Source organism: Rutilus rutilus (genome assembly GCF_951802725.1).
Source record: "Rutilus rutilus genome assembly, chromosome: 22".
NCBI lineage: Eukaryota > Metazoa > Chordata > Actinopteri > Cypriniformes > Leuciscidae > Rutilus > Rutilus rutilus.
The window spans coordinates 18,416,570-18,441,183 of NC_140227.1; the positions used below are offsets into that span (position 1 = coordinate 18,416,570).

Genomic DNA, 24,614 nt, shown 5'->3' on the forward strand with positions numbered 1-24,614 from the left:
TGAGAGGCAGTTTTTTGTATGGCACTGATAGTTGCTGCTTATGTAGTGTTCCAAATCAGGAACTTATGCCATGATGATTAGAATGCAGCCTTGTAAGATGAGGTTTTGGAACAGAGCTGTAGTCTGCCTGTTTGGACGCATCCACTTCTCATTACCCCGATTTCTGAATTCTAACAGTGTCTTGATACTCATTTAATTCACACAATACTGTCTGACAGCTGGAGAAACCTACTGGAGCTGTGAAACAAAGAGAGATTCAAGAGCAATGAATTCTGGGAGGTGATGAGGGAAGAGATGGAGTGAAATGGAGGGTGTAGGGAAAGAGGGATGTGATATCAGGTGCTCTCTCTCTCTCTCTCTCTCTCTCTCTCGCTCTCTCTCTCTCTCTCTCCTCATGCCAACTCTGCCCCTTAGGTGACTGTAGTTCCTCTTCAGGCATCTGGCTTCAATCCCCTCTCATCCACTCATTTTTTTTCCCCCTCTTCTCTCCTTCTCTACATCCTCCATCTCCTGTTTTCTTTATCTCTGTATCTCTACACCTCTCTTCCCACATTTACCAGTGTTTGTTTCTGTCAGCCTTCATCTCTCTCTCCTTCCTTCTCCGCTTAACCATTTATCTCCTTCCCTCGATCCTTCTCTCTGGTTTTCGTTGTCTATCTCTCTCTCCGTTTCCATTTATTTCCCGCTATCTGCCATCCCTCTTTTATCGCTCTCTCGCAGCGCTCATCTCTGGTGCCCTTGCGTTCTCTCTCTCATTAAGTAATATCCCCAGGCCTCCGCCTCAGCGTCTGATGCTGAAGCATTCTGAATTATTTTGCACTTTTTTTTTCTACCTGTAATATTTATTTGAAGGCCAAACGATACTTAGTGAATCGGTATGACATCTTTCATCTGGCATCAGACGATCTTGCTGTTCATTTTAATTGGTGTCATTTTATTTTTAAATGATGTTTTTGAGGACTAGATGTTTGTGGACAGGTCTCTCCGCCCATGTCAAGCGTTTGGCTGTTGTTGTTGGTGGGTTTGAGATGTGATGTGCTGACAGGGGTAGAGAATGCCTGTTGCCGATGGCCTCAAGAATCACAGGGTCAAGGTCAAAGGTTTTTCTCTGGGTCACAACCCATCGTCCCTTGCTTGAGCGTGAGCTGATGCGACTCGATTCGAGACGAATGTTTCCTTTGTTTAATGGATAGTTCACCCACAAATAAAAATGCTGTCATTATTTAGTCACCCTCGTGTCATTCTAAAACCATAAGACTTTCATTCATCGTCGAAAGGAATGAACATATCGTTTAATGAAACCCGAGAGATTTCTGTCCCTGCACTGAAAGTCTTTCAAGCTTCAAAGCACAAAGACATTGTAAAAGTAAACCAAATGAATCGAGCAGTTTACAGAGAAGTTACAATCGTGAATCGTGTAAATCCAAGAAAAAAAAATATTTTGGGGGTGGTGGGGTGCTGGTAATTGAAATCGCGAAATTACTAAATAAACTGCAAAATGTTACGTTTTCTAATACATTTATTTCATGCACGGATTGCTTCTAACAGTGTTAGTATCTCGCTCTGCCATCTGAGGGACACCAGAGAAAGTCTAATGAGGGGAGAAGTGCCACTCAATAAACTTCCGGTTGCAGTTCCACTCTTGTTCCATATGAGGGCGCTCACAGGACGAGTGCAGAATGAATGGAGGTCTATGGCGCTATACCGCTCAAAATCCACTTTTCTCAGGATATAATTTTTTGTCTAGTAATTTGAATGTTGTTTTCGAAAGGGGATGCAAAGAAATTACACATTGCTTGGTGTTAGATTTTTTAGAGTCACTTTAAAAAGTCTTTCAAAATGTCAATGATGTCATACACATCGTACCACCAGAGATACTGCTTTACGGCAATCCTTCAGTCACTTCGGTGCTTTCGCGCTCTGCACTCTCTTTTCTCTCGAGGCATCGACAACACAGCTGACACAGGTAAATACACGTGCTAGACGAGTTTTTGTTTTGTTTGTTTCTGGTCCCGCTTCGGATGCCGCGATGCCATCAAGCGGTATCTCTGGTCGTAATCAGTCCTTCACTGACCAATCAGCGTTCATTAGCAGAATGCTAGCGTGTTATGGGCAACAACAACTCAACCTGTAAGAAATCGAAAGGACATAAGTACTCGTTCATTCAACTTTCGACCTATAACCCATGTTGAACTTGCAAAACCTACTATCGAATCTAAGATTTCTCAACGGCAATCGGGTGAAAGAGACAAATTTAGCTGTCTAGCCCCATTGACTCCCATTCATTTTGCACTCACGGCGAGCGCCCCCAGTGGAACTCTGATTGGAACTACAACCAATAGGACTTAATAGGGCGTTGGAGTGAACAGGCTTTCCGTAGACGGGCTTTGGGGACACCCTGAGAATGTTAGCCAGGGTTCAAAGAGAGTTGGGAGTCAAAGAGGGTTGGTGAGAGTGTGTGATGACTTCGTGTGATCATCAAATCACAACGGTTGTGATGCAGTTATATAAATATATAGTCTGATGCGCTACGTGATTCAGAGGACTGTAACATCACTGTGTTTTCAGTTTCGATTCACAGTAAATGCTGCTTTGCAAGTGCTGTGTGTTTGAGTCGCTCATAATTTGCATTTGGGAATGCAACATTCGTTATGAGAATCGTTTATAAATCTGTTGTTGTCAACAAAGAGAAGTGATAAGGTCTCTCTGCGGTTGAAAACAAAGAAATTAGGACAACCATAAATGTTAGTATTGTAATTTTACTGTTATTCTGTAAAATAAAATAACAATAATGATAATAATACTTATTGACATTGTTATTAATAATAATAATTATTATTTTAATACTTTTTATAACATATAGTGTATTATATATTATCATGATTATTAAATACTCTATTTTTAATTTTGCAGTGCAATAGTATGCATTATTGTAATATAACATATTTTAATTTGATTTAATTAAAAACTCGCAATTGCGAGTTATAAAGTCAGAATTTTTAGATATAAACTCGCAATTCTGAAAAAAAAAGTCCGTCTTTTTTCCTTAGAATTATACTTTATAATTCGCATTTGCGGGAAAGTCAGAATTGCAAGATATAAACTCGCAATTGCAAGAAAAAAACGCAATTCTGCCTTTTATAACTCGCAATTGCGAGTGTAAATTTCGCAATTCTGAAATCATAACGTACAATTCTGACTTCTGACTTTAAAACTTTAAACCTTAAAACTTGCGACTTAATATCACGTAATTCTGAGAATTTTTTTTTGAATTGTGAGGAAAAAAAGTCTGATTTGTGAGATAGTCACAATTACCTTTTATATTTTTTATTCAGTTGCATAAACAAGCTTCCATACTTTATACCCCTTTAAGTGCAAGAAGTTCAAAACTTGTTTGAGTGACAATTATTTTTTAGAAAGCGGATAATACCCAATATAACAAACTTTAAAGTTGTTTAATGAGGATTCACAGCGAACAGCTTCAGATAGCTGCTGTTTTCAAGGAACGTGAAGTGAGATCACACAATCACAGATTTTTAAGGGTGCTGACAGCTTAGTTAATCGCAGATTTAAAATAGAGTCTAGCAACACTTACGGTCCAGACTGAGATGGAGAGTTGAGAGGGAGAGACGCAGGACAGACCTCCATCCATCTTTTCTTGACACCTCCCCTAAGTAATACGCACCAAGAATCTCTCATCCGTGCATTAGACACTTTCTCTGTCTGAATGAACAGTGAAGGGAAAACAGAGCAAAATTGAAAGCAAGACTAAAATCAGATGAACTCATTGCTCATCCACCCACTTGATTACTCTTGATACTTTCTGAAATTGTCAAGTTTCGAAGGTTTTTTTTTCTTTTTTCCTCCACGCAGGTTTGAGCTCTATAGCGGCCACGTCCTTGTCCATTGCAGTGTCCATAATTATACAGTGCAGCTGAAGCACAACTCCGACGGTCGGGTTGTCTTGTCTTAGCTCGATGCGCATGACAGGTCCTAACAGAGCAAGTTAACCCAGACGACACCAGCAATTAAGTCCCACACTCAGCACATGCTCTCGCTCCCAATAACAAACACTTGTGTCACATATCACTGAGCCGAGAGAAAATGACTCACAACTGGTTTACGACAGGCTCGCATCTGACACTTGTGAGGGTTTGTTGATTCAGTCAGCGGTTTGTGAGAGACTTGCTGAATCAGTTTTTTTTTTTTTTCTGGGGGGGGGGATAGTACAAAGAGAAAGAGTACTATCAAACACCTTGACGATGGAGCATACACAGCAAATTGATTTTCTTGTGTCTGAAATTCATTGAAATCCTTTCAGAGTTAAACGCAGACAAACATTTTATTAAAATAAAGCTTTAAAGCTGAGAATATTTACATCAGATTCAGCTTCGCGTCTGCACTTTATGGCTTTGGGCCGTGGAATTGGCCTTGTGCATCTTCCAATTGCGTGTTTGCGACAGACAAAGCAGTCTCTAAAGCACATACTCACCATCTTTCAAGCAGAATTCATAAGTTATGTGCTAGAACAAATTTGTTTTGTTTTTCATCCATCCTATCTCTCTCTCTCTCATTCACCCACACACACAGACTGAGTATGGTAGAAATGTTCTGTGATTATTTGCATTTGACAGAGGCATGAAGCAGTATACATCTTGCTGTAGGAGACCCTCACGAACGTAAGCAAGCTAATTAAGCGAAATTGCTTGAGGGGGTGTAAACCTAGCAGATATATCGCTTCCAATTTGAAGACAGCCGTATGTTTTATTCATGTAAAAACCACATGAATATGGAAAGAGCGGTCGGTTCTCGAGAGTAAAGCAAAATAGTGCTGCATTTTAAGATGCGTACAACTGATCACTCACTTTTTTGAAGCACCACAATGACTGAAATGACGATGATGATGATGATGATGATGATGAAGGTGGTGGTTTAGAAGATGATGAAGACTGTGGACCTGAGAGTTCATCGCCACATGAAACAACATAAATATACCACAGGCTTTATAGTCCTTGTGAGGCATTAATGTTTATGTTCTGTGATGGTATGGTATCTATTTTCCTTAGGACGCCATAAAATCACGTCTCTGTAGTCATGGTTTTCATCATGGCTCGGTGTAGAGGTTTTTGTTTCTCTCTAGTCTCTATTTTTATTTTTATATACTCTCTAAATCTCACCACAGATCCTAATACTGTAAAAAAAAAAATTTTTTATTTTTATTACTGAATCCTATAAATTAAAAGAGAATTTTTATTTCATTATTATTATTTTTTTATTTCTTACACACAAGTTACACTTATCATAAGCATCAATATTTCTGTTTTGTATATCAATATAATATATAAAAAAATTGTATCTTAGTACAACTCAGCAAAATTTGCTTTAGGGCTTTTGTAATACTAATTTATTTAAATAAGTATAAATAAATAAAAATCTTCAACAAACCAAAGAGCTTTTTTTTTTTTTTTTAAGACAGAGCTGTTTACAAAAATTCAAATGCAAACTTTTGACTGAAGTGAGATAAAAAGATAAATAAAAAAAAACGGAAAAATAAAAGAATATTGGACAAGTCTGTCATTAAATATGGATAGTGTTACTAGTGATGAATATCTTTAACTCTTCCAACGCGCTTGCCTTGACTTGAAATGCACTGAATATTGATGAAAGACATATATCCATTATTCTAATTAATTTCTGTCACTTGTCAACATCAAACTACTGCATCTAATATGGTGCCTAGATGGTCCTACATTTTTAATGAATTATTTCTTTACATATATTTAAAGAGAATGTTGCTCAAATCTTGCCCTTGGTTCTAAAACACCAAGGGTGGGGAAAACTTTGCCTTTTTTCTTTGCCTATCCTCTAAATTTCTTCTCACTCAACTTCCCACCACAGTAATCCACAAATCATAAACAATTATCACATTCCTTCCTTCTTCTTTTTGTCAGCACAGTGAGCACACACACATGCAACATGGCTCCATACACACACACACACACACACACACACATACAGTTTCAAACTCATGAAAATGACTGAACTAGCCTCCAGAGGAATTTTTTTTTTTTTTTTTTTTTTTATCAAACTAGAAGCAGCAGCCTATAGAGAAAGCGGACTCTGATTGCACAGATCAATCAGTCACTCAATCATGTCGTCTACTGTCCTGTCCTCTACTGGTCTCTTGCACCCCGTCCTGGAAGGGACACAGCACATTTGTTTGATCTCAACAGAGTGTTTTTCTGCTTATCAGTAAATGCAGCTGTGCATCCCAGACAGCGTGCAGCCGGAGAGGCGGGACGGCCCTGTGATGTTTTCATCACAACAGCCAGTAGATATTACTCGCTCTGTGCTGTCTCGCTATCATTCTCTCCTTTCTACAATTTGAACTAATAAACCATGAAAATAAACAACCATCTTTTTTTTTCTTTTCTTTTTTTTTCAAGTATCTGAAGCGTCTTTGCCAGTGGTTTGGAGTTGCTAAGTAAATGTAGCGCTGATATTAATTTAAAATATTTTTCTGAAATTTCACAACTTTAATGAGCTACTTTTACCAGTGAGTCACATTTATAATCAAGCAAACTCAGGAAATAATCAGACATACTCTCCTAACATTTTTTTTTGAGGAATTCAGTTAAACAGTTCCTATTGAATCCTTGTTCAAATGTGGTTAATCATGATTTTAACTGTTATAGATGTTTATTAGTTTCATTTGGTGTAAGATTCTTTTTATTTTGGTAGTACACAGTAACTTTGTTTTAAAAAGTGGGTGGGACAGGAGTGTGTGTCTAATGTGATAGTTTCATTCTTACATCTATATAATACAATATATTGTTAGTCCCGAGATTCTTCACAATAGTGAATAAACACATAGATCCGCAATCATCATTTGTATTCACGAATGATCTGGTGGTAGAACTTTTGTTAGGTATGTCAGAGGTTCCGGGTTCTAATCCGCCCTTGTGTAGTTTTTTTTTCCTCATTAAAATCAAAGATGTTGTTCATCAATGATTGTATATCAAGAGCAGGGACACGTTTGTGTACATTTTGTTTTGTGATTTCACCAGAAAGAATAGAGAGTCTCCGACCGCAACAGCATTAAGCGATATATTGACGCGCTCGTCTGTGTGAAGCCAAAAGAGGACGGTCCACCACTGATTGCATAAGCAACAAACACTCAGCATGCTTTACAAAAAACAACACATTACAGTGCCAGATCACCTCTTATTCAAGACAAATAATGAGGACTAATTAGCTATTCTTAAAGTAGTCAGCTTCATGAAAGTAGTTTTTAACGCTACAAGCTTATAAGCACTATACTAAATAGTAGGCCTAAGTTACTTGAAAAAGTAGTTTTCTACACTACAACCCACTAACAAAAGCTGCTATACTAAAATAGATGAATTATGTCACTATCTGGTGACAGAAGAATAACGTTAACGTCAACTGGATACATTTCATTTGCATTAGGTATATCTGTGCAGCGAGATGTTTCAAAAAAGTGGTGGGGACATGTCCCCTGCAAATTATGCCTATGGATGTACAGCATCTTAAAAAATTCTGGCTTCTTACATAGCTTCAGTGTAGTTTCTTTCTTTTTTTTAGTAGCTTGGTGTGAAGCTAACTACTGAATTGTTGGTTTGCCTGTTAGTCATTGTAGTGAAGCTAACTTTTAATATCTTCAATATTTTAATGTAGATGAATTGGTTATTCTTCTGTCACCAGATAGTGACATAATTAATCTATATTAGTATAGCAGCTTTTGTTAGTGGTTTGTAGTGTAGAAAACAACTTTTTCAAGTAGCTTAGGCCTACTACTCATTAGTGCTTATTAGTATAGTAGCTTGTAGTGCCAAGCTACTTTCTTGTAGCGGACTACTTTAAGAATAGCTAATTAGTCCGTATTTAGTAGCAAACTACTTTTCAAATAGCCAAATCATTTAATAGCTAGTATTCTTTGTTAGCATAGTTGTAGCTTTTAGTCTAGCTAATTTTGTTGCTAACTACTTAGCTAAGAATAGCTAATTAGTCCGTTGCTATAGCAGTACTTTAGTAGCCTAGCTTGTGTTGCGGAAAACTACTTTTTTCAAGTAGCTAACTGTGCTACTATTACTCTAATAGCTAAGTAGTAGTTTGCTTGTTTACAGCTTTTGTTAGTAGCTTGAAGTGTAGCTACCTAGTTTTTCAAGCAACTGGCTACTCTACGAGGAGCTTGACCTCAGTGTAAATTATAAATAGCCTGTATCTTGGGAAGCTACAGTTAGCCTCCACTGGAGCACTGGTCTCTACTGAGCATGTAGCAGTGTGTATTTGGCTGTAGTCTCTGCTGCATGGTGATGCCATTACAGTAAACAGCATCTGGCAGACACACTTCATAACCCCTTTAAACTGCAGATTACTGAGCTGTAATGAGCTTGTGTTTGTGTGCTACAGCCTGCCGCACATTTGCACCTTGGGCTGTTGGTATAGCTAGTAGAGTGTGTGATATTCTTTCAAGAACCTTGTGTAACAAACAAGATTTAAAACTTAGCCCTAACACTGTCTGTAATGCTAACTTGAACTATATTGTGATACTCTGAGTCCAAGAGCAAAACCTTAATTGATTTTTTTTCCTAATAACCCATGCATGTACCATCACCATTGTGCCTTGAGCAAGCCTCTGTATTCCAAGTTCCTCTAAGTCAATTGTCCCTGTAATACATGTATTTGAAAAACATTTATTTGTTTTAAAAGAGCTCGAGTGTCTGATTTTATTTACGTGTCGTCACTTCCTCTTAGTTCCTTGGAGAGGTCCCAGAGAATGCTGTGGGTGTGGTCGTGGCCAATTTGACTGTCAGAGACAAGGATCAGCCTCATACACCCAACTGGAATGCCGTCTATAGGATTACAGGAGGAGATCCATTGGGCCATTTCGCCATACGCACTGATGAGATCACCAACGACGGCAGGGTCATAGTGGTTAAGGTGGGTGTGTCTTGTTGGTTACATTGTAAACATTATTCTTGGTTCTCAGGCTGCTGATCTTTTGATTTGTTCTCAAACTCTGCATACTCAAACAATTAAATCTCTCATGTGTGAAATCTTCTCATCCACTATCTGTCCTCAATCCCAGACATGGAGCAGCTTTACCTGGAATTAGTTTTTATAATAGCAACATTTCTACTAAAAGATGATGGCTTGAATGTTTCCTAACTAAAATTGCCATTTCATATGACCTTCTCTTTATCAAAATCATGACAATATCATTTACTACAATTCAAATCTCCATACTTAATATAGATTAAAACTAGAGATGCACCTATGTATTGGCCAATAAAAGCTGTTATTTTCAATATCGGCCATTTTCAAGTGTGGAAAGATGTCAATAAAACAGCTTGTGAACAATGCCACTTAACGTTGAATTTACCTCAGGAAAGTCACCCGATGAGCTTATTTACTGTTAAATATATTTGTATGTTTGAATAAATTTGCCATGAAGACAAGTGCTTATGAAACCAACCTTATATGTGCAACTGAGTTGTATACAAACATTTATTTGGGTGTAATTATTATATCTGAAAATAAATAGCAGTTTAATATAATATCTCTGTTGTTAATTACAACCAATATTATAGTGTACCAAATGAGACGGTTCTCTGTATAGTTTGCAGCATTTTTGGGGAGAGATTTTATTTATTTTTTCATAAGAAAAATGGCATCGGTCAATATCATTCTGAAAAATCGACTATCGGTATCGGCTGAGAACTTTAATATTGGTGCATGTCTAATTAAAACCTAACCATAAACTTTTGCATAAACTTTTATCTTTCTCCTGCAGTTTTGTAGTCTGTATTACTCTAATATTAAGGAGTCAGTGATGTGTAACTTCAAAACCTTTGTGTATGCACATGTTTTGCATACTTTATTTGGCCATTTGCATGGTGTGTTGTGTGTGTGTGCGTGCAACAGAGAGTAATAGAAGCCCTTGGTATACTTAGACATGTATTTCAGCCTCTTTCGGCACACCACACTATCCACGAAACAGCTGATCCTCTCACACTTGTCAACTCCTAACCTTTACTCCAGGGTTCACTTCATCTTTTAACTCAAACTGAGTCACTTTCTGTTCCTCTTCTAACACTTCTGGAGTCTCTTTCAGGCCATTCAGCCTGAGAGTGAAGAGTTGAATGTCTTTTAGGTGAAATGTTTTTTGCAGTTTCAATGAATGGTTTAATTGAATCATGTTTCCTCTAACAAAAAAGCTTCTTGCTTATGTTACCAGATCTAAAACACCTTCACATTATTGGAGCACAACCAAGTTCATCGAAGGTTTAAGAAACCTTTGTGTTTGTGTGCATATGTGCAGCCAGTCGACTATGAGAGGAACGGAGCCTTCATGCTGATGGTGGTGGTCTCGAATCAAGCTCACCTGGCCAGTGGGATCCCCTCCTCGCCGTCCTCCTCTGCTAGCGTTACTATCACAGTGCTGGATGTCAATGAGGCCCCCGTGTTCCCGTCCAATCCTAAAGTCATCCGCTTTGAAGAGGGAGTGCCTGCTGACACCACCCTCGCTACTTTCGCTGCACTGGATCCAGACCGCTTCATCCAGCAGACTATCAGGTAGAGAGGAATGACAGGAAGTGCTGTTGTCTGTCTGATTGAAACTCAGGATGTCAATCTTTCTGAGTGCCCGTAAATGTCAATCATTTATGTTCTTCCTCGCTCAAACACACACGTGGGTCAATGACAAAGTATGTCTGAGATGAAAAAAAGGAAAATCTTTTAGAAAATTCAGTTTAGTTCAAAAGCGTCAAGTTATGATTAAAATTCTCTTTATATTCAAGTTGGTTTCACACATTTTTGAAAAATGCTTAAACTGATTTAATGACTCGATGTCAATTGGTGTAACCATTAAGTAAAATTGAATACATTTTGAACAGACTTTTCATAAAAAGGTCAAAAATGTGATATTTAAAAATAATAATAATGACCTTGACACAACGTCAGGAATCCGCTGATGTAATTTTCCTGTTTTATGGCTTATTAGTTATTAGCTTTATAATGTTTTTATTATTATTATTACTATGCAGTTTTGTTCTTTATTGCAGTTACAATTTTCATTAAGCCCCACAAAAATATCAAAATGACTTTTTACGCAAAGATTGAACATGTACATTATAGAAAATGTGCATTTCCTGTCACTGAAAGCTTATTTTTGTTCTGACATTTCAAATCTTTAAATGCTTCATAAAAGACAATACTGTTATTTCAATGCTTTCAGAGTTTCAGAGTCTTCTTGAATGATTGATGTTTATTGATGATTTAAATACAGCACTCATGAGTGACACACATGAATAGCAAATCAACCCAACGTGTCCGCCACACGAGGTCTAGTATATTCCACCCACTCTGTTCACTTTTCAATTTTCTGCCGAGTCATGCTTTAAGTTTTAAAATGTCCATTAATCCATGAGCACTTTATTTGACTGGTGAGTTTAAGAGCCATTTTTATAGCAACCAGGCTTAAAACAAATCCATCACTCTCAGGCGCAGGTCAGCCCAGACTTCGTGAGCAAACATCAGAAGTACATGCAATTTCCATACTGTGCTGTATGTCAAGTGATGTAGCACATATCGTTCGCACCATTAACACCCTTGGGATCAGCTAAATGCTTTTAATTGACTCTCTCCTGTTCTAGTCCCTTGGTTGTGCCTGGGTTGCCAAGCAACAGGGTGAAAGGTCATTGAGTAATGAGCCAAACCATTCCCCACACTGCTGCTTCTATTGTGTCTCCCCCTCTCTCTCACTCTATCAGTCGTTCACGCTTGATCTCTCTTGATTTCTCTTTTTTTCCATGACTCAAAAGTGTGCGGGCATCTTGCCAGCTTGAAGTATTGATCCAAAGTTTGCCTCCATGCACATTCACTCACACACTCGAGGGACCTTCACTAGACTTGCTCCATAGATCACTGTGCGCAAGGAACAGTCCAATCAATACAGTCCACACTGTGGCGCTCTCGCTCTCTGAATCTATCAATGTTATAGGCTCAAATAAGCAAACAACAGGCCCTGATAAACAAACAACAAAAATATTAAGTGTGGGCTTGATTATTAGCAATATTAGCTGTATAGCTATATATAAAATTACAAATATAATAGCAGTCAATGCAGTCGCATTGTTACCAACTTTGAGAACTGGTCTAGCAGATAAATAGACTGTTACTGTTTTTAACTTCAGTGTTTTGAATTAATAGAGCAGAAGCCTGATACATTACCCAATAATATATAGAAGAAAGATTGTGTGTCACATCCTTGATTTGATTGAGTGTAAATGTTTCCACATTTCTCCGAGCAGATCCATTGATCAGAACAGAGCCCATGCTGCGACTGAATGAGGGACATATCTTAATAATCCACATGCTATATCCTCATAACAGGCTAAATATGATTTTAACGGCATTTAAATGGATTGATGATCTCAAAGTTCTACATTATTACCCTCAGCCATACTGTTACAGCATAAATTATGATTGAACGTTGAGCTCTATACTGCGTCTTGCGGATGCTTATGGATTTTTATCCTGAGTAATCTGATGAACAAATGCTTTTGGCCTTCAGGTACTCTAAACTGTCAGATCCAGCCAACTGGCTGAAAATCAACAGGACCAATGGAAGGATCACCACCATGGCGGTGCTGGATCGCGAGTCGCCGTATATGAAGAAGAATGTATATGAAGCAACCTTTTTGGCCGTGGATAACGGTAAGAAAGTTGGAAAGTTTGAACGAAATCAAAACTGAGTGTCGATGCATTAAAGGTGCTGTGTGTGAAGAAAAAAAAAATGGATTTGAACGATTGTGTAGGTCAGCTTGGAGAGAGGTTGGTTAGCTTGAACTTCATTTGTCCCACAGAGCAAAAAAGCTGTTCACAGCCTATCGATTCATAACCTATCAGCACTGGGGCATTTTTCTATTCTTATTGGATTTCATTCTCATGCTCTATTCAACCAAGAAAGTGTTCCAACAAAGCTGCTGTCCAATCACAGTTGATTTGCTTGTCCATTTTTGCTCAAACTTTCTCAAATGGAGAGAGTAGATTGCTTAACACAAAGAGTTGCTTCACACCCTCAGAAAACTTCAGGGTGAGTTGGTACGATTAGGATATCAAACCATGTTTATCTTTGTCGCAAGTGAACCTGTATTTAATGTAATCTAGGTCATTTGTTTTACCTCATATAGTTTTGTTCATGGTTTTTGAGGATGAGGGGTTCTCACACCTGTGTTGAGGAAACTCGAATGTGTCCAATCACACTATAGTACAAGCTAATCGGAATTTGAATTAAAGTACAGTCAATCTATTGTTTTGAATCAGAAAATAGCTATACTACCATCTTAAAAAAATAGCTAACAACATTGAAATTAGGGGGCAATATGTTCATATAAATACTTTTTTTTTGGAATAAAAAATTAGGGTTTTGAACGAATGAGGAATTAAGGTGACAGTATCAACCTTGAAAAGATTGCAGATTTAATATTTTAAAGGTTGATACTGTTACCCTAATCATCGAAACACAAATTTACATAATCGAGTCCATTGACTTAAATCTGTGAATTGTTTTTAATCTGCTCATTCACATGAACCATCCAAACAAACCAATTCACTCAAATGAATCAGACTATCGAATTCTACATTTAAGAGAATACAGTCTGAATGAACCAATTCACTAGAATGAATTAGACTTTCCCGAGCTTCAATGCATATTAGAGCGCACAGTCTGTGAACAGTCTAGAATGAAATGGATTTTTCAAATCTACTAATGAGAGAGGCCAATGTTAATGAACAGATTCACTCAAATTAATCATACCTTCCAATGCTACATATGAAAGAAAAAGACCTTGTAGGTGAGCATGTTTGATTATATATTATAAAGGGGCCATATGATGCTATTTTAAAAGTTGATTATTTTGTTTATTGGGTATAATAGAAATGATATTTTGTTAAAGTTTGGGAGGAGCACGTTCATATCCAATCAGCGCGAGGCGGCCTACAGTTGTAATCAAAATTATTCAGCCTCCATCGCAAATCAGGTTTATTGACAACATTTACCGACTTTTAGCTGTTTGCAATGAACAAATCAAACAAAAGTAATTGAAATAGTTCAACACAACAAATGTTTCAAGTGTTTTCCCTGAATTCAACTGAAAATGCAACTTTTAATGACTTATGCAGTCTCAAAATGATTCAACCCCTTCATGGCAAGCATCTCTTTTACTTAATAAACACCCTTTAACTGTAGACAGTGTTATTCTCAGAATATGCTTCATTCTTCTTCCTCCAGACATACCGCTGATCCATAGGGTAGAAAAGTTTTGTTTCATCGCTTCACAGAACAGAATCTCAAAAATTCTGTGACTTATTTATATGATTTTGAGCACTTTTCTTGTGCTTTGGGGTCATTAGCGTTTAGAAACCTCAGTGCCTGTTGCCACCAAGTCTTGTTACAGGTCTTTTGCAGCCACTCGAGGGTTTTTCTGAACCTGCCTTCTCAGAAATCTGGTTGCAGCCGTTTATAGCTTCCAGTTTCTGCCCCGTCCAGGTAGTTTAACCACTATTCCTTTAACCTTTAACTTGCGAACAATGCTTCCAACGGTGTCTCTAGGAACATTTAGTGCCTTTGCTAACTTTTTGTATCCTCGTCCTTGTTTGTGAAGGGCAATGATATATTCTCTTAACTTTTTGGACCATTCTTTTGACTTATTTCTTTTGGCCATATTTCTAACATGCAGTCAAACGCGACACTCAACAAACCTAGCCAGATTAGATATTTCGTGTGTTCTAGCTCAAGCACATCTGGTGCAACTAATGAAGCCCTTGATTAGTTGCATCAGGTGTGCTTGAGACAACACCTGTTTTGTAGATGTGTGCTGTTGTGAGGGATTCTTTTCAGGGGGGTGAATAATTTTGAGACTGCAGAAGTCATTAAAAGTTGCATTTTCAGTTGAATTTAGGAAAACCACTTGAAACATTTGTTGTGTTGAGCTATTTCAATTACTTCTGTTTGATTTGTTTATTGCAAACAGCTGAAAGTCTGTAAATTTTGCCAATAAACCTGATTTGCAATGAGGGTTGAATAATTTTGATTACAACTGTATGTAAATGGCCATCTCCCCTCGGTCCCAGGACAGTTTTCCAGCATCCCTCCTCCACCCTAACTCCCCATTCTCTGTTTCTAGCTTCCCATGCTTCTTTCTTTGTGTACGCCTTTTGGCGGGCATTATGCTAATACTTCACATTGTGACGTAGACGTTTGTGGAAGTAATATCTGGACTGGACTTTTAGACAGGTTTAGATCAGTTTTTTCTGTTAGATAGAATAAATCTTTTTGTGGGAAACTGAGCTTTGTAACTTTGCAGATGTTATACATGCTCAAAAAGATAAATTACACACTTGCTAAAATCAAAAAGAGATGTAGAGTATTTATCACGGTTTATTGGCATGTTTATTTTTAGTCAAACTCTATGAAATGAAGAAGCTAAAATTGCTTAACAAGGTATTGCTTCACAAGCTCAGAAGACTTCAGGGGAGGTTGGTATGATTAGGAAATCGACCAGTCTATCTGCCTGTCTTGGTGTGTTTTTCCCAGAAGTTTTCAAAGGTGTCTGTAGTGGCAGGCCTTGTCAGGCATCCTATCTGAACAAAGGCGTATTGGCCTAAATCAATATGTCTTTGGGGACTGTCGTTTTGTCTAGCAGCTGATACAGATGTCCAGGGTTGACGGATTGTATTTTAGACTCATATCGGACCTTCTAATAACAGAATTTGACAGAATCAATCTTTATAATATGTAGCCTGTTACTCATTTAGAGCTTTGAGAATGATACACCTGTGTTTTCCACAAATGCCTCTCGTCTTCGATGGGAGATTGTGTTGTGAGAGCCAGTATTAATATATCTAGCCTCGGTATGCTACGTTTTGTCTTTGATTCACGCACAGCCATAGGGAGCAGATGTGTCTGTTTCTTCAGGCAAAGTTATTACACATATCTGTCCTCTGAGAGAGCCCAGCTCTATTAAAGAGAAAACAGCTTTGTGAAATATTTATGTGCAGTTATCATTTCTTATATCTGACACAACTGAGAGTTTTCAGGACAAATACATAAACTTTATGACCATAACCCCTTGACTATCATTATCCTCTTTCTGTCTTATAGGTTCCCCTCCTGCCACAGGAACCGGTACTCTCCAGATTTATTTGATAGATGTGAACGACAACGTTCCTGTCCTAGATCCTCAGGAGGCTCTGGTTTGCGAGAGGTCACGACATGGCTATCCGGTCAACATCACAGCCACGGATTTAGATTCAGAACCCAACGCTGGCCCATATGTCTTTGAGCTGCCCTCTTACCCCTCTTCTGCACGCCGTAACTGGACCATTTCACGCCTGAATGGTTAGACATGGATTTTACAAATTCAAAGTATTTCAAGGTTTTTAACACTTCAACAGGCCCGTTAATGTGTTAATAAAACTGAATAAAATGTGAAAATGTTTCTCTTCAGTTTAATACGTCTAACATTAATAGTCGATAGAAAAAAAGATAATATTCAAATATTTGACTTTGGCCTTAATACAGTGACAGTATAAAAGCCAAATGTTTAATTTTGGATTTAATTTCCTATCTCTATCTAGGGAATTATGCCCAGTTGAAACTTCGGATCCCGTACCTGGAGGCAGGCATGTACCGAGTGCCCATTTTAGTTACGGACTCTGGAAACCCTCCCCTGTCCAACACCTCCGTGTTGAAGGTGAAGGTGTGTCCCTGTGATGAAAACGGAGACTGTACTGTGATCGGGGCGGTGACTGTGGCCGGGCTGGGAACTGGAGCTATTATCACCATCCTCATCTGTATCATTATACTGCTCAGTAAGTGATGGATGGATCAGGGGACGGATTGATGGTTTGATTTATAAATGGATGGATAATTAAATCAGAGAATGCAACAAAAACCAAATCTTCACAACATCGGTAAATTGTGATTAATAACCTTTCAATCTGTAATTTAATATGCTCTGATTATTAATTTTCATTCAACTGTCAGTAAACATTTTCTCAGCTAAATGAACCTCCTAGCTTATATTTTATTTTATATTATAGCCTATTATATGTATAATGATATTCATATTATTTATATTTCAAATATTTCTATTCATCAAGAAATCCTGGGGGGAAAAGATCATGTGACACTGAAGACTGGAGTAATGACCCCTGAAAATTCAGCTTTAAAATAGAAAACAGTTATTTTAAATTGTACAAATAATTGTCACAGTAATATTTGTACTGTATTTTTTTATTTAAAAATGCTGATTTGGTGAGCATAAGAGACTTCTTTCAAAACATTAGAAAAATCTACTGACCCAAACTTTTTATGCTGCTGTAAACAGTGGACTAACACATATATATATAATTAGAGATTGTTTTGTTTTCGTTGTCAAGTCTTATCTTGCCTAGGGCATCAAATAAGTCTAGACTGCCACTGATACCCCCTCAAAATTAGAAAATAGGTGCATGATGCTCCTGTATGTGTGTGTTTTTTTTTGTAGGTATGGTTCTGTTCTTTGTGGTGTGGGTGAAAAGAAGGGAGAAGGAGCGTCAGACAAAACCCTTATTGATCGACCCTGAGGATGACGTCAGAGATAATATTCTGAAGTATGATGAAGAGGGAGGAGGAGAGGAAGATCAGGTAAATGTCACACACATTGTGCTTTTATCGATTGACGAGTCAAGGTTTGCTGCTTCTTTGTCTGTTGCAAGAGCAATGCTGACCTTGTTTGAGACTTGCACTGGTCTATTTTTATTTCTGTTACAGGACTATGACCTGAGTCAGCTGCAGCAGCCCGAGTCTCTAGACCACATAATGAGCAAGCCTGCAGGTGTGCGGAGAGTGGACGAGAGACCCGTTATCCTAGAATCTCAGTACCCTGTTCGGCCAACGGTACCACACCCAGGGGACATCGGGGAGTTCATCATTGACGTATGCTTCCTCTGTTTCTTATCATGAAGATAATCTAGTTATGCCTTAGGTTTGACTAATACCTGCAGAGGGGCATAGGAAATAAATATTAATTCACAGAGATTGGAAAGCTGTACTTAAAGGGGTCATAACCGTTTTCTTCCCTGAGGTCCACATATAATCTTAGTTTTTTGTGTTAAAATTATTAGAATTTATTTTTCATCCCATTTGAATCTTCCGTCTGACCTTTAGAATCAAACGGTGTGTTTGTTGTGCCTTTAAGGTCCCTATTAAATCAAAATGTAATTTTTTTGGGCTTTTAGTATGAATACGTTTGCGTTAAGGTTATCTATAAGCTAGTGTACTCCAATCCAAGGACAAAATTCACATTTAGAAGATATAAGCATTCAAAACTTCAAGTCTCTCACTTCGCCAATATGGATAGCCGATTTTGATGAGATCACTCGGTAACCCTTTATTTTAAGGTGATATAGTTACACGTTTCTACATGTGCTTGCTATAGTATTAAAAGTAAATAAGGCATAATTACAAGTAACTAACCTGCCGACGAGTGCATTCAGTCTGCTCCGGTCCAGAGACACAATAGCACAGAGCGGATCATTGGCGCAAGTCGGCACAGACCAGAAAGCGTATCGGACCCATTTGAGTTCTGCACGGAATGCTATATTTTAAAGCAATATGGAAGAGAATTGGTTAGACTCTGCATTAGAAACTGACGAGTAGAAGAGATTACACCCATGCCATGCACCAACATAAATTACACACTTTCCAAACTACTCATCCTCAGCATGATTATATTCACTGTTTTGCTTTAGTAACTGTTTAATGTTAAATCTAATAGGGGAATCTATTAGACAGCTGTCAAATGCGGCTTTGCAGAGCTGTGATATGAACTAAACTCTTTTGGCTATTTTTAAAAAAGGGGAGGAGCTTTTCGATATGTCCCGCCCTGTCTTCCTGTTTCAGTGGAAATTATGTCAACACATTAAATAACGCTGCGTTTCAAGGCATTTCAAGAAACGTGGGCCTTTAAGAAACGTCTTTTGAACAAAAAGAGAAACTAAATTCTGATTCAGTTCTGCCACCAAAAAAAAAACCTAAGATTGTAAGTGGCCTTCAGAGAAGAAAATGGAATAAATTATGTGCTTAAATAAATTAAGGTGTATAAAGTGTGATTTAAAATGATCAATCCTGTTAAAAATAAGCTTCATTCATTCCCAACCTTGTGGCCTCTTTAAGATATGCAGAGTTGCAGGTGATACAGAAGAATAAACAGCCCAAGTATTGACAAAAATGTGTACATTTGGTGTAATAGGAATAATCTATCCCGTTTTTTCCTTATTTCCTCACCATGACTGGGCCAGTGTTATTTAAGTATTACTTATATACTATTAGTATTTTGAATTAGCCTTTTTTAGTAATAATAAAAAATATATATTCACAGTTTTACAAATTTTATATATATATATATATATATATATATATATATATATATATATATATATATTTATCAGTTTTATACCGATTACCGAAAACAACACGAACAAAGTTTCTGATCCGTCATAGATAAATAACGTGGATAGACGTGTTGATGTGATCTGAACCAAAAGTGAGTCATATTTCACAGAGGAGGAAGATACAGTGTGTTTTCATAGTGCATCAAGGTCTTTCATCTCAAACGATCAAGATAAATCTGGTTCCTCCTGATGTGACCCCTTTAAGCACTTTACAGCAGTGGCTTTTAGAGTGTTTAGCACGCATCTGTTCCACCAGCCTTGTCTCATGTTCATATTAGGGTCTGCGCGCGGCAGATAATGACCCCACCGCTCCCCCCTACGACTCCCTGCTGGTGTTTGACTACGAGGGCAGCGGCTCCACAGCGGGCTCCGTTAGCTCCCTGGACTCCTCCAGCTCTGGGGAACAGGACTACGACTACCTCAATGACTGGGGTCCTCGCTTCAAAAAGCTGGCGGACCTCTACGGCGGAGGGGGAGAGGACTGAAGTTGGAAACGAGAGGAAGACGGAGGGGAACGGAGAGGGCCAGGAGGTACAATTGGCTTCTCGGATGTTTTATCGAGAAGCCGCACGCCAAGCCTCCGACGCGGGCCGATTATCTCTCAACTAAAGTTCCTCTGCACGCTACGGAGGCATTGAGAGGGGAGGATATTGCCCTGCAGCCTGCTCTGGACCTTTGCTGCAATCCACAAGTATTTTACGGCTTTTTTACAATATTCCGCGTTGTGGTTTCTTCAGTGTTGTTTTGTCATTCCTCTCGGACCGCCTAGAGGCTCAAGATGGAATCGAGTTGCGATGGGGACAGCGAACTCTCAGCGTGCGGGAATAAAAAAAAAAAGTTTTTTTCCCTTCGCTTTATCACTAAAGAGAGTTCCACACACACTTTTTTCTCTCAACTTGAATTTCAGTAGAACAGAAGCACTGTTGTTGATAAAGTGCCTTTTGTGGTGTGTTTTGTATCGGACTCCTGCAATCTCAGGGTCGGTTGCCATTTTGAAAAGTTTCTTCTGTTGGGCACACACTCCCCCCGTTCCGGTCCGCTCCTCTCGACTACCTTTTGCTTTCCTTTCATCCCTGCATTAACGGTGCACAACACCTCTTTGACTACTATGTGGAAACAAACAAAGGAAACAGAGAATGTTTTGTCAAAACTTTTGTTGATAAACACAGGACTCATTTTCCCTTATGAAATCTCATTCTCCCTTGATGAGAAATTGGAGCGTATGAAGTACAGTGATCCAATTCGAAAAATCATATTTTTTATTTCGTTTTGTTTTTTAAAACTTGACCGACCACGACCATATAATGTTATGTTGTATAATGGTTGTGTAAAAAACAAGGTCTTTATTTTAAAAGAAGAAAAAATATTACTGGAGAATGCCTTTTAGCTCATACTCTTGCCTGCCTTGTACGATTTTGTGTTGAGTTTCCGATTTGTAAAGGTAATTTAGGCATGACAAGTTGCCAGACAGTGAGACTAAAAGTGATGGCTGAAGAAACCCGACTCTAAAAGGACTGCATCAGAAGAAACCTTCTTTTTTGTCTTGAACATTCCCCTTTTCTAACTTTATAAGTTGATTAAAATATTATACGTGCATGACTTCTTTCAAAACAATGTCTCAAATCTCTCGCACTTGTTCCTCTGTGGTCAGAATGTGAAAAGTAGTTGGCAAAGAATATACACCATACGGAATAAATATAATCTGAAAAAATAAAAAAACAAAAAAAGATTCAAAAATGTTTAAAATGCTGTAAAATACTTTTTTTTTTTTTTTTAAACATTTGCTGCTAAATGAGTGTGTCTGGGCCTGTTTGGTTTTTGTGTGTGAATCTGAGAGTGTTTGTCTATATATCCTGTAGGATTTTTAAATTCTCTTTTTATATGTTTGTCTCTTGTATTTTTCCTTAGGTTTTACGTTCAATTCTTTGGCTATGAGAAATGCAGCAGCATTCAGTTTTTGTCTTATCTTGCTGAAGAAAGTCTGTCTCGTACGTTCTGTCCCTGGATAAGGGTCTAAACCTGCATTGCAGAGAAGCTTACAATCATGCCTGCTCCACCATTCAGTGTAACTGATTTCTCTTTCCATTCATCTCAGATATTGGATGTGCTTTAGAGAATAAACAATCACAGTTTTATATATAAAAAAAAAAAAAAAAAGTGAAAAAAAACTCAGTCTCTGTCCTGTCCATAATAGATTCATGTCTCTTTTCTTCTCCCTCATTCTTCCATGTTTCTTTCAGCTGCTTGTCATAATATTTTCTGGGCATGAGTGAGCATTGCTTCACGCCATTAAGTGACAATTGAATTTTGCTGATATATCGAGTATGGGATTTCTGATTAAGCCACAAAATCAGGCCATTTTAAAATGGCAGCATGATAATCATTAGAACTTCTGGATTTCCATGCATTACCATTAAATTAACATTGACTTAACATAACTTTGGATGACTGCTCCTCCTACACATTTGCCTTCAGAAGCATTAATAATGAACCACTCTGTCTAGTGATGACAACACTTATCTGATAGAAAGTTTCCCAGCCTTTTTACATGTATTTAAATGAGCCGTGAATTTCTTTCCCATGACCAAGTGAAAGGTCAGTGTACTCAAAGGGCACATGGCATAATTAAAACATAAGGCCACCACTAATGACGATTCTCTGGGAGGGGATTAAAGCTAAAGAGCATTACAATTTAGGAAATTACTATTGGGTAAAGAGATCGTAAGAGTGAATTCTCTTGGGAGATTTTACAATTCCAACAATTTTATGAATTAATCAATTGATTTTGTCGCTTTATGCTTTATTTTTACAAGGACTATCAATCAATTTAACATTATAATTGAATCAATTGCATGATATATTCATTACATTCATTTGCAATGAATTTCACATTAATAACTGTTGAGAAAAATAAAGATAACAGGTTCATGATATGAAAAAAATGATATATTAACTATCACCCTGCAATCCACCTTGTAAAGTCTGTCCGTCTTTATGAGGTACATTTCCCTCCACTCAGGATGTGGTTTAGTATTCCATCCACAATATTTTTTTTATTGTTTTTGTTAATACACGCCAGACATCTTTTGTCTGTTGCGTCACATTTTGTTTTTTGAAGCATCTTACGTCATGAGCGCCACATTTTTGTCGCGTTAAGGTTAACTTTTAGAAGTCAGCGAATGACACATTTTTAAACTTTTTTTATGTAATTAAATGAACACTAAATTGACCGCCCTTATATTTATAGTACAGTTAAAGTGTCAAAATGAAGGGAAAACTGTTTGGTTTGGACTCTACAGCATGTACATTAGCACATGCCACAGCTATTTTGGTTCTGATCTCATTTATTAATCTCTTGCCCATTTTAAAGACAGATACATACTGACAGTTTATAAGCGCTCTTCCATTTGTTTCAATCAGTACATATCTCTCTCTCTCTCTGTTACGCATTGCATACTAATGATGAATATGTTCTGTTTTATCTACTCTTCGTGTACCGAAATTGTGTACGAGTATCTCTCTGCGGTTTCAATAAGTCAGCACACAGAGAGAGAGTGAGCAGAGACACCAGAGAGAGTGAGAGCTGTAGGGGATTGGAACTCTCTGCGGCCGTGTCTATCAATTAGTGCTCTGATTAATCCCTTGCTTTAATCTCATCATGCAGAACACTGCTAATTACCCACAGACGAGAAGAGAGAGGGATGAAGAAAGAGCAGAACCGTAAGAGCGGGTGTCATTAGATACAAGAAGGGGTGGTAAAAGAGGAAAAAGGGGGAGAGATCATACAAGATGGCAACTGTTTGGAGGAAGACAGTGAAAACCTATGACTTTAGAATAATGTACTAATGTAATGTACAGGCTTATGTTTACGTCATGTTTTGTACAGTTGAATGGACTGCTAACTAAGAGTCAATGTACAGGTAAAATAAAATAATATCAACCTAAAATAGACCATTACAGTGTACAAATACAAATGCCCTATAGCAACAAGACGTAAAACACTTAAATAATATTCCAATAATATTAATACTATAGTCCATTTAGGTCATTTTCGATAACAGATGAAAGATGGCGCTCGTTGCGTTTTTGTGGTATGATACGAGAGACATGAAAGTTATGCCGTTTTCAGTGTTGTCATGAACAACATAACATATCAGGAAATGAGCTCTGATCGATAATAAAAGTAAATCGATAGAGATCGATAGAAATATAGAACTGCTGAATACCACGACTGACCTATCACAATCAAGTATGTTAAGAGAGCTGATTTGTGAACGAATGGTCTGGTAATTTCCTTATTCATTTGTAACTACATGTAAAAGAAGAAAAATATCTTTCTTTGTGTTCGAAGAATTAACGACCTGAAAGTTTGGGATGACATGATGAGAATAAGCTAGAACTGATAGAATTTTCATTCTGGGGTGAAAAATCCCTTAATAATAGCTCCTATTCTTAAATAAAAGTGTTTAAATGAAGCTATAAGTGAAGTTCCTTCATGTAGTCAGTTTTCAGGCAGCTGGGCCACGGCGGCAGGAAAATATAGTAAGGCACTGATGGATTGTTATCTCCCAAATACGAACTTAACAGGTGGCTTGCGGCCAAAGTTGTGAATGTTATTAATAATGTTTGCCCTTTCAAATACACTTAAACATATTTTTCATTTACTCAAAGGCCTAGATTTCCAATGCCGTGAATGGGAACAAATCAATTTGAAAACGATTTGGACAGTGTGCATGTGCCTGCATACTTTACTGAATGGGGTGTCTTAATTGAATGTTTACAGGTAAGTACTGAGAGCATCCTGAAAAAACTAAATCACTTTACGGATTTGCTGACATGGCTATTCTATTGTGAGATGCAAGTCAACACCAGAACGTGTTTCAGCTATGTAAATAAATGGAATACAAAGACGCCTTGCAGTTTATTTGTCAATGTCTGCTGTAATGGCCGTCCGTTTCGCTAAACCATCATTCAGCATTACAAGTACATATACTGTGAAGTAGATTGTAATATTTCAGCAACAATGAAGACAGCGTGTCACTTCTGGACACTAAATTATTGTTTAAGACAATTTATCATTACTACCCAGT

The 24,614-nt window shown here is 37.8% G+C and overlaps 1 protein-coding gene across 2 annotated transcripts in view; it reads left to right on the plus strand.

Annotated features, from left to right (window-relative positions):
- cdh4 (cadherin 4, type 1, R-cadherin (retinal)) overlaps window positions 1–21,588 on the plus strand; it is a 241,745-nt gene extending 220,157 nt beyond the window's left edge. Inside the window, exons 10-17 of one of the 2 annotated variants that reach the window (XM_084394671.1) lie at window positions 8,779–8,964; window positions 10,346–10,599; window positions 12,599–12,741; window positions 16,190–16,426; window positions 16,666–16,899; window positions 17,577–17,716; window positions 17,843–18,007; window positions 19,803–21,229. In XM_084394671.1, coding sequence (XP_084250797.1) covers window positions 8,779–8,964; window positions 10,346–10,599; window positions 12,599–12,741; window positions 16,190–16,426; window positions 16,666–16,899; window positions 17,577–17,716; window positions 17,843–18,007; window positions 19,803–20,009 — 1,566 coding nt within the window. In that variant the 3' untranslated portion in view covers window positions 20,010–21,229. Of the gene's footprint in view, window positions 1–8,778; window positions 8,965–10,345; window positions 10,600–12,598; window positions 12,742–16,189; window positions 16,427–16,665; window positions 16,900–17,576; window positions 17,717–17,842; window positions 18,008–19,802; window positions 21,230–21,432 lie in introns of those variants that run through there. The other variant, XM_084394670.1, reaches the window with a different exon arrangement.
- Window positions 21,589–24,614: the final 3,026 nt, after the last annotated feature.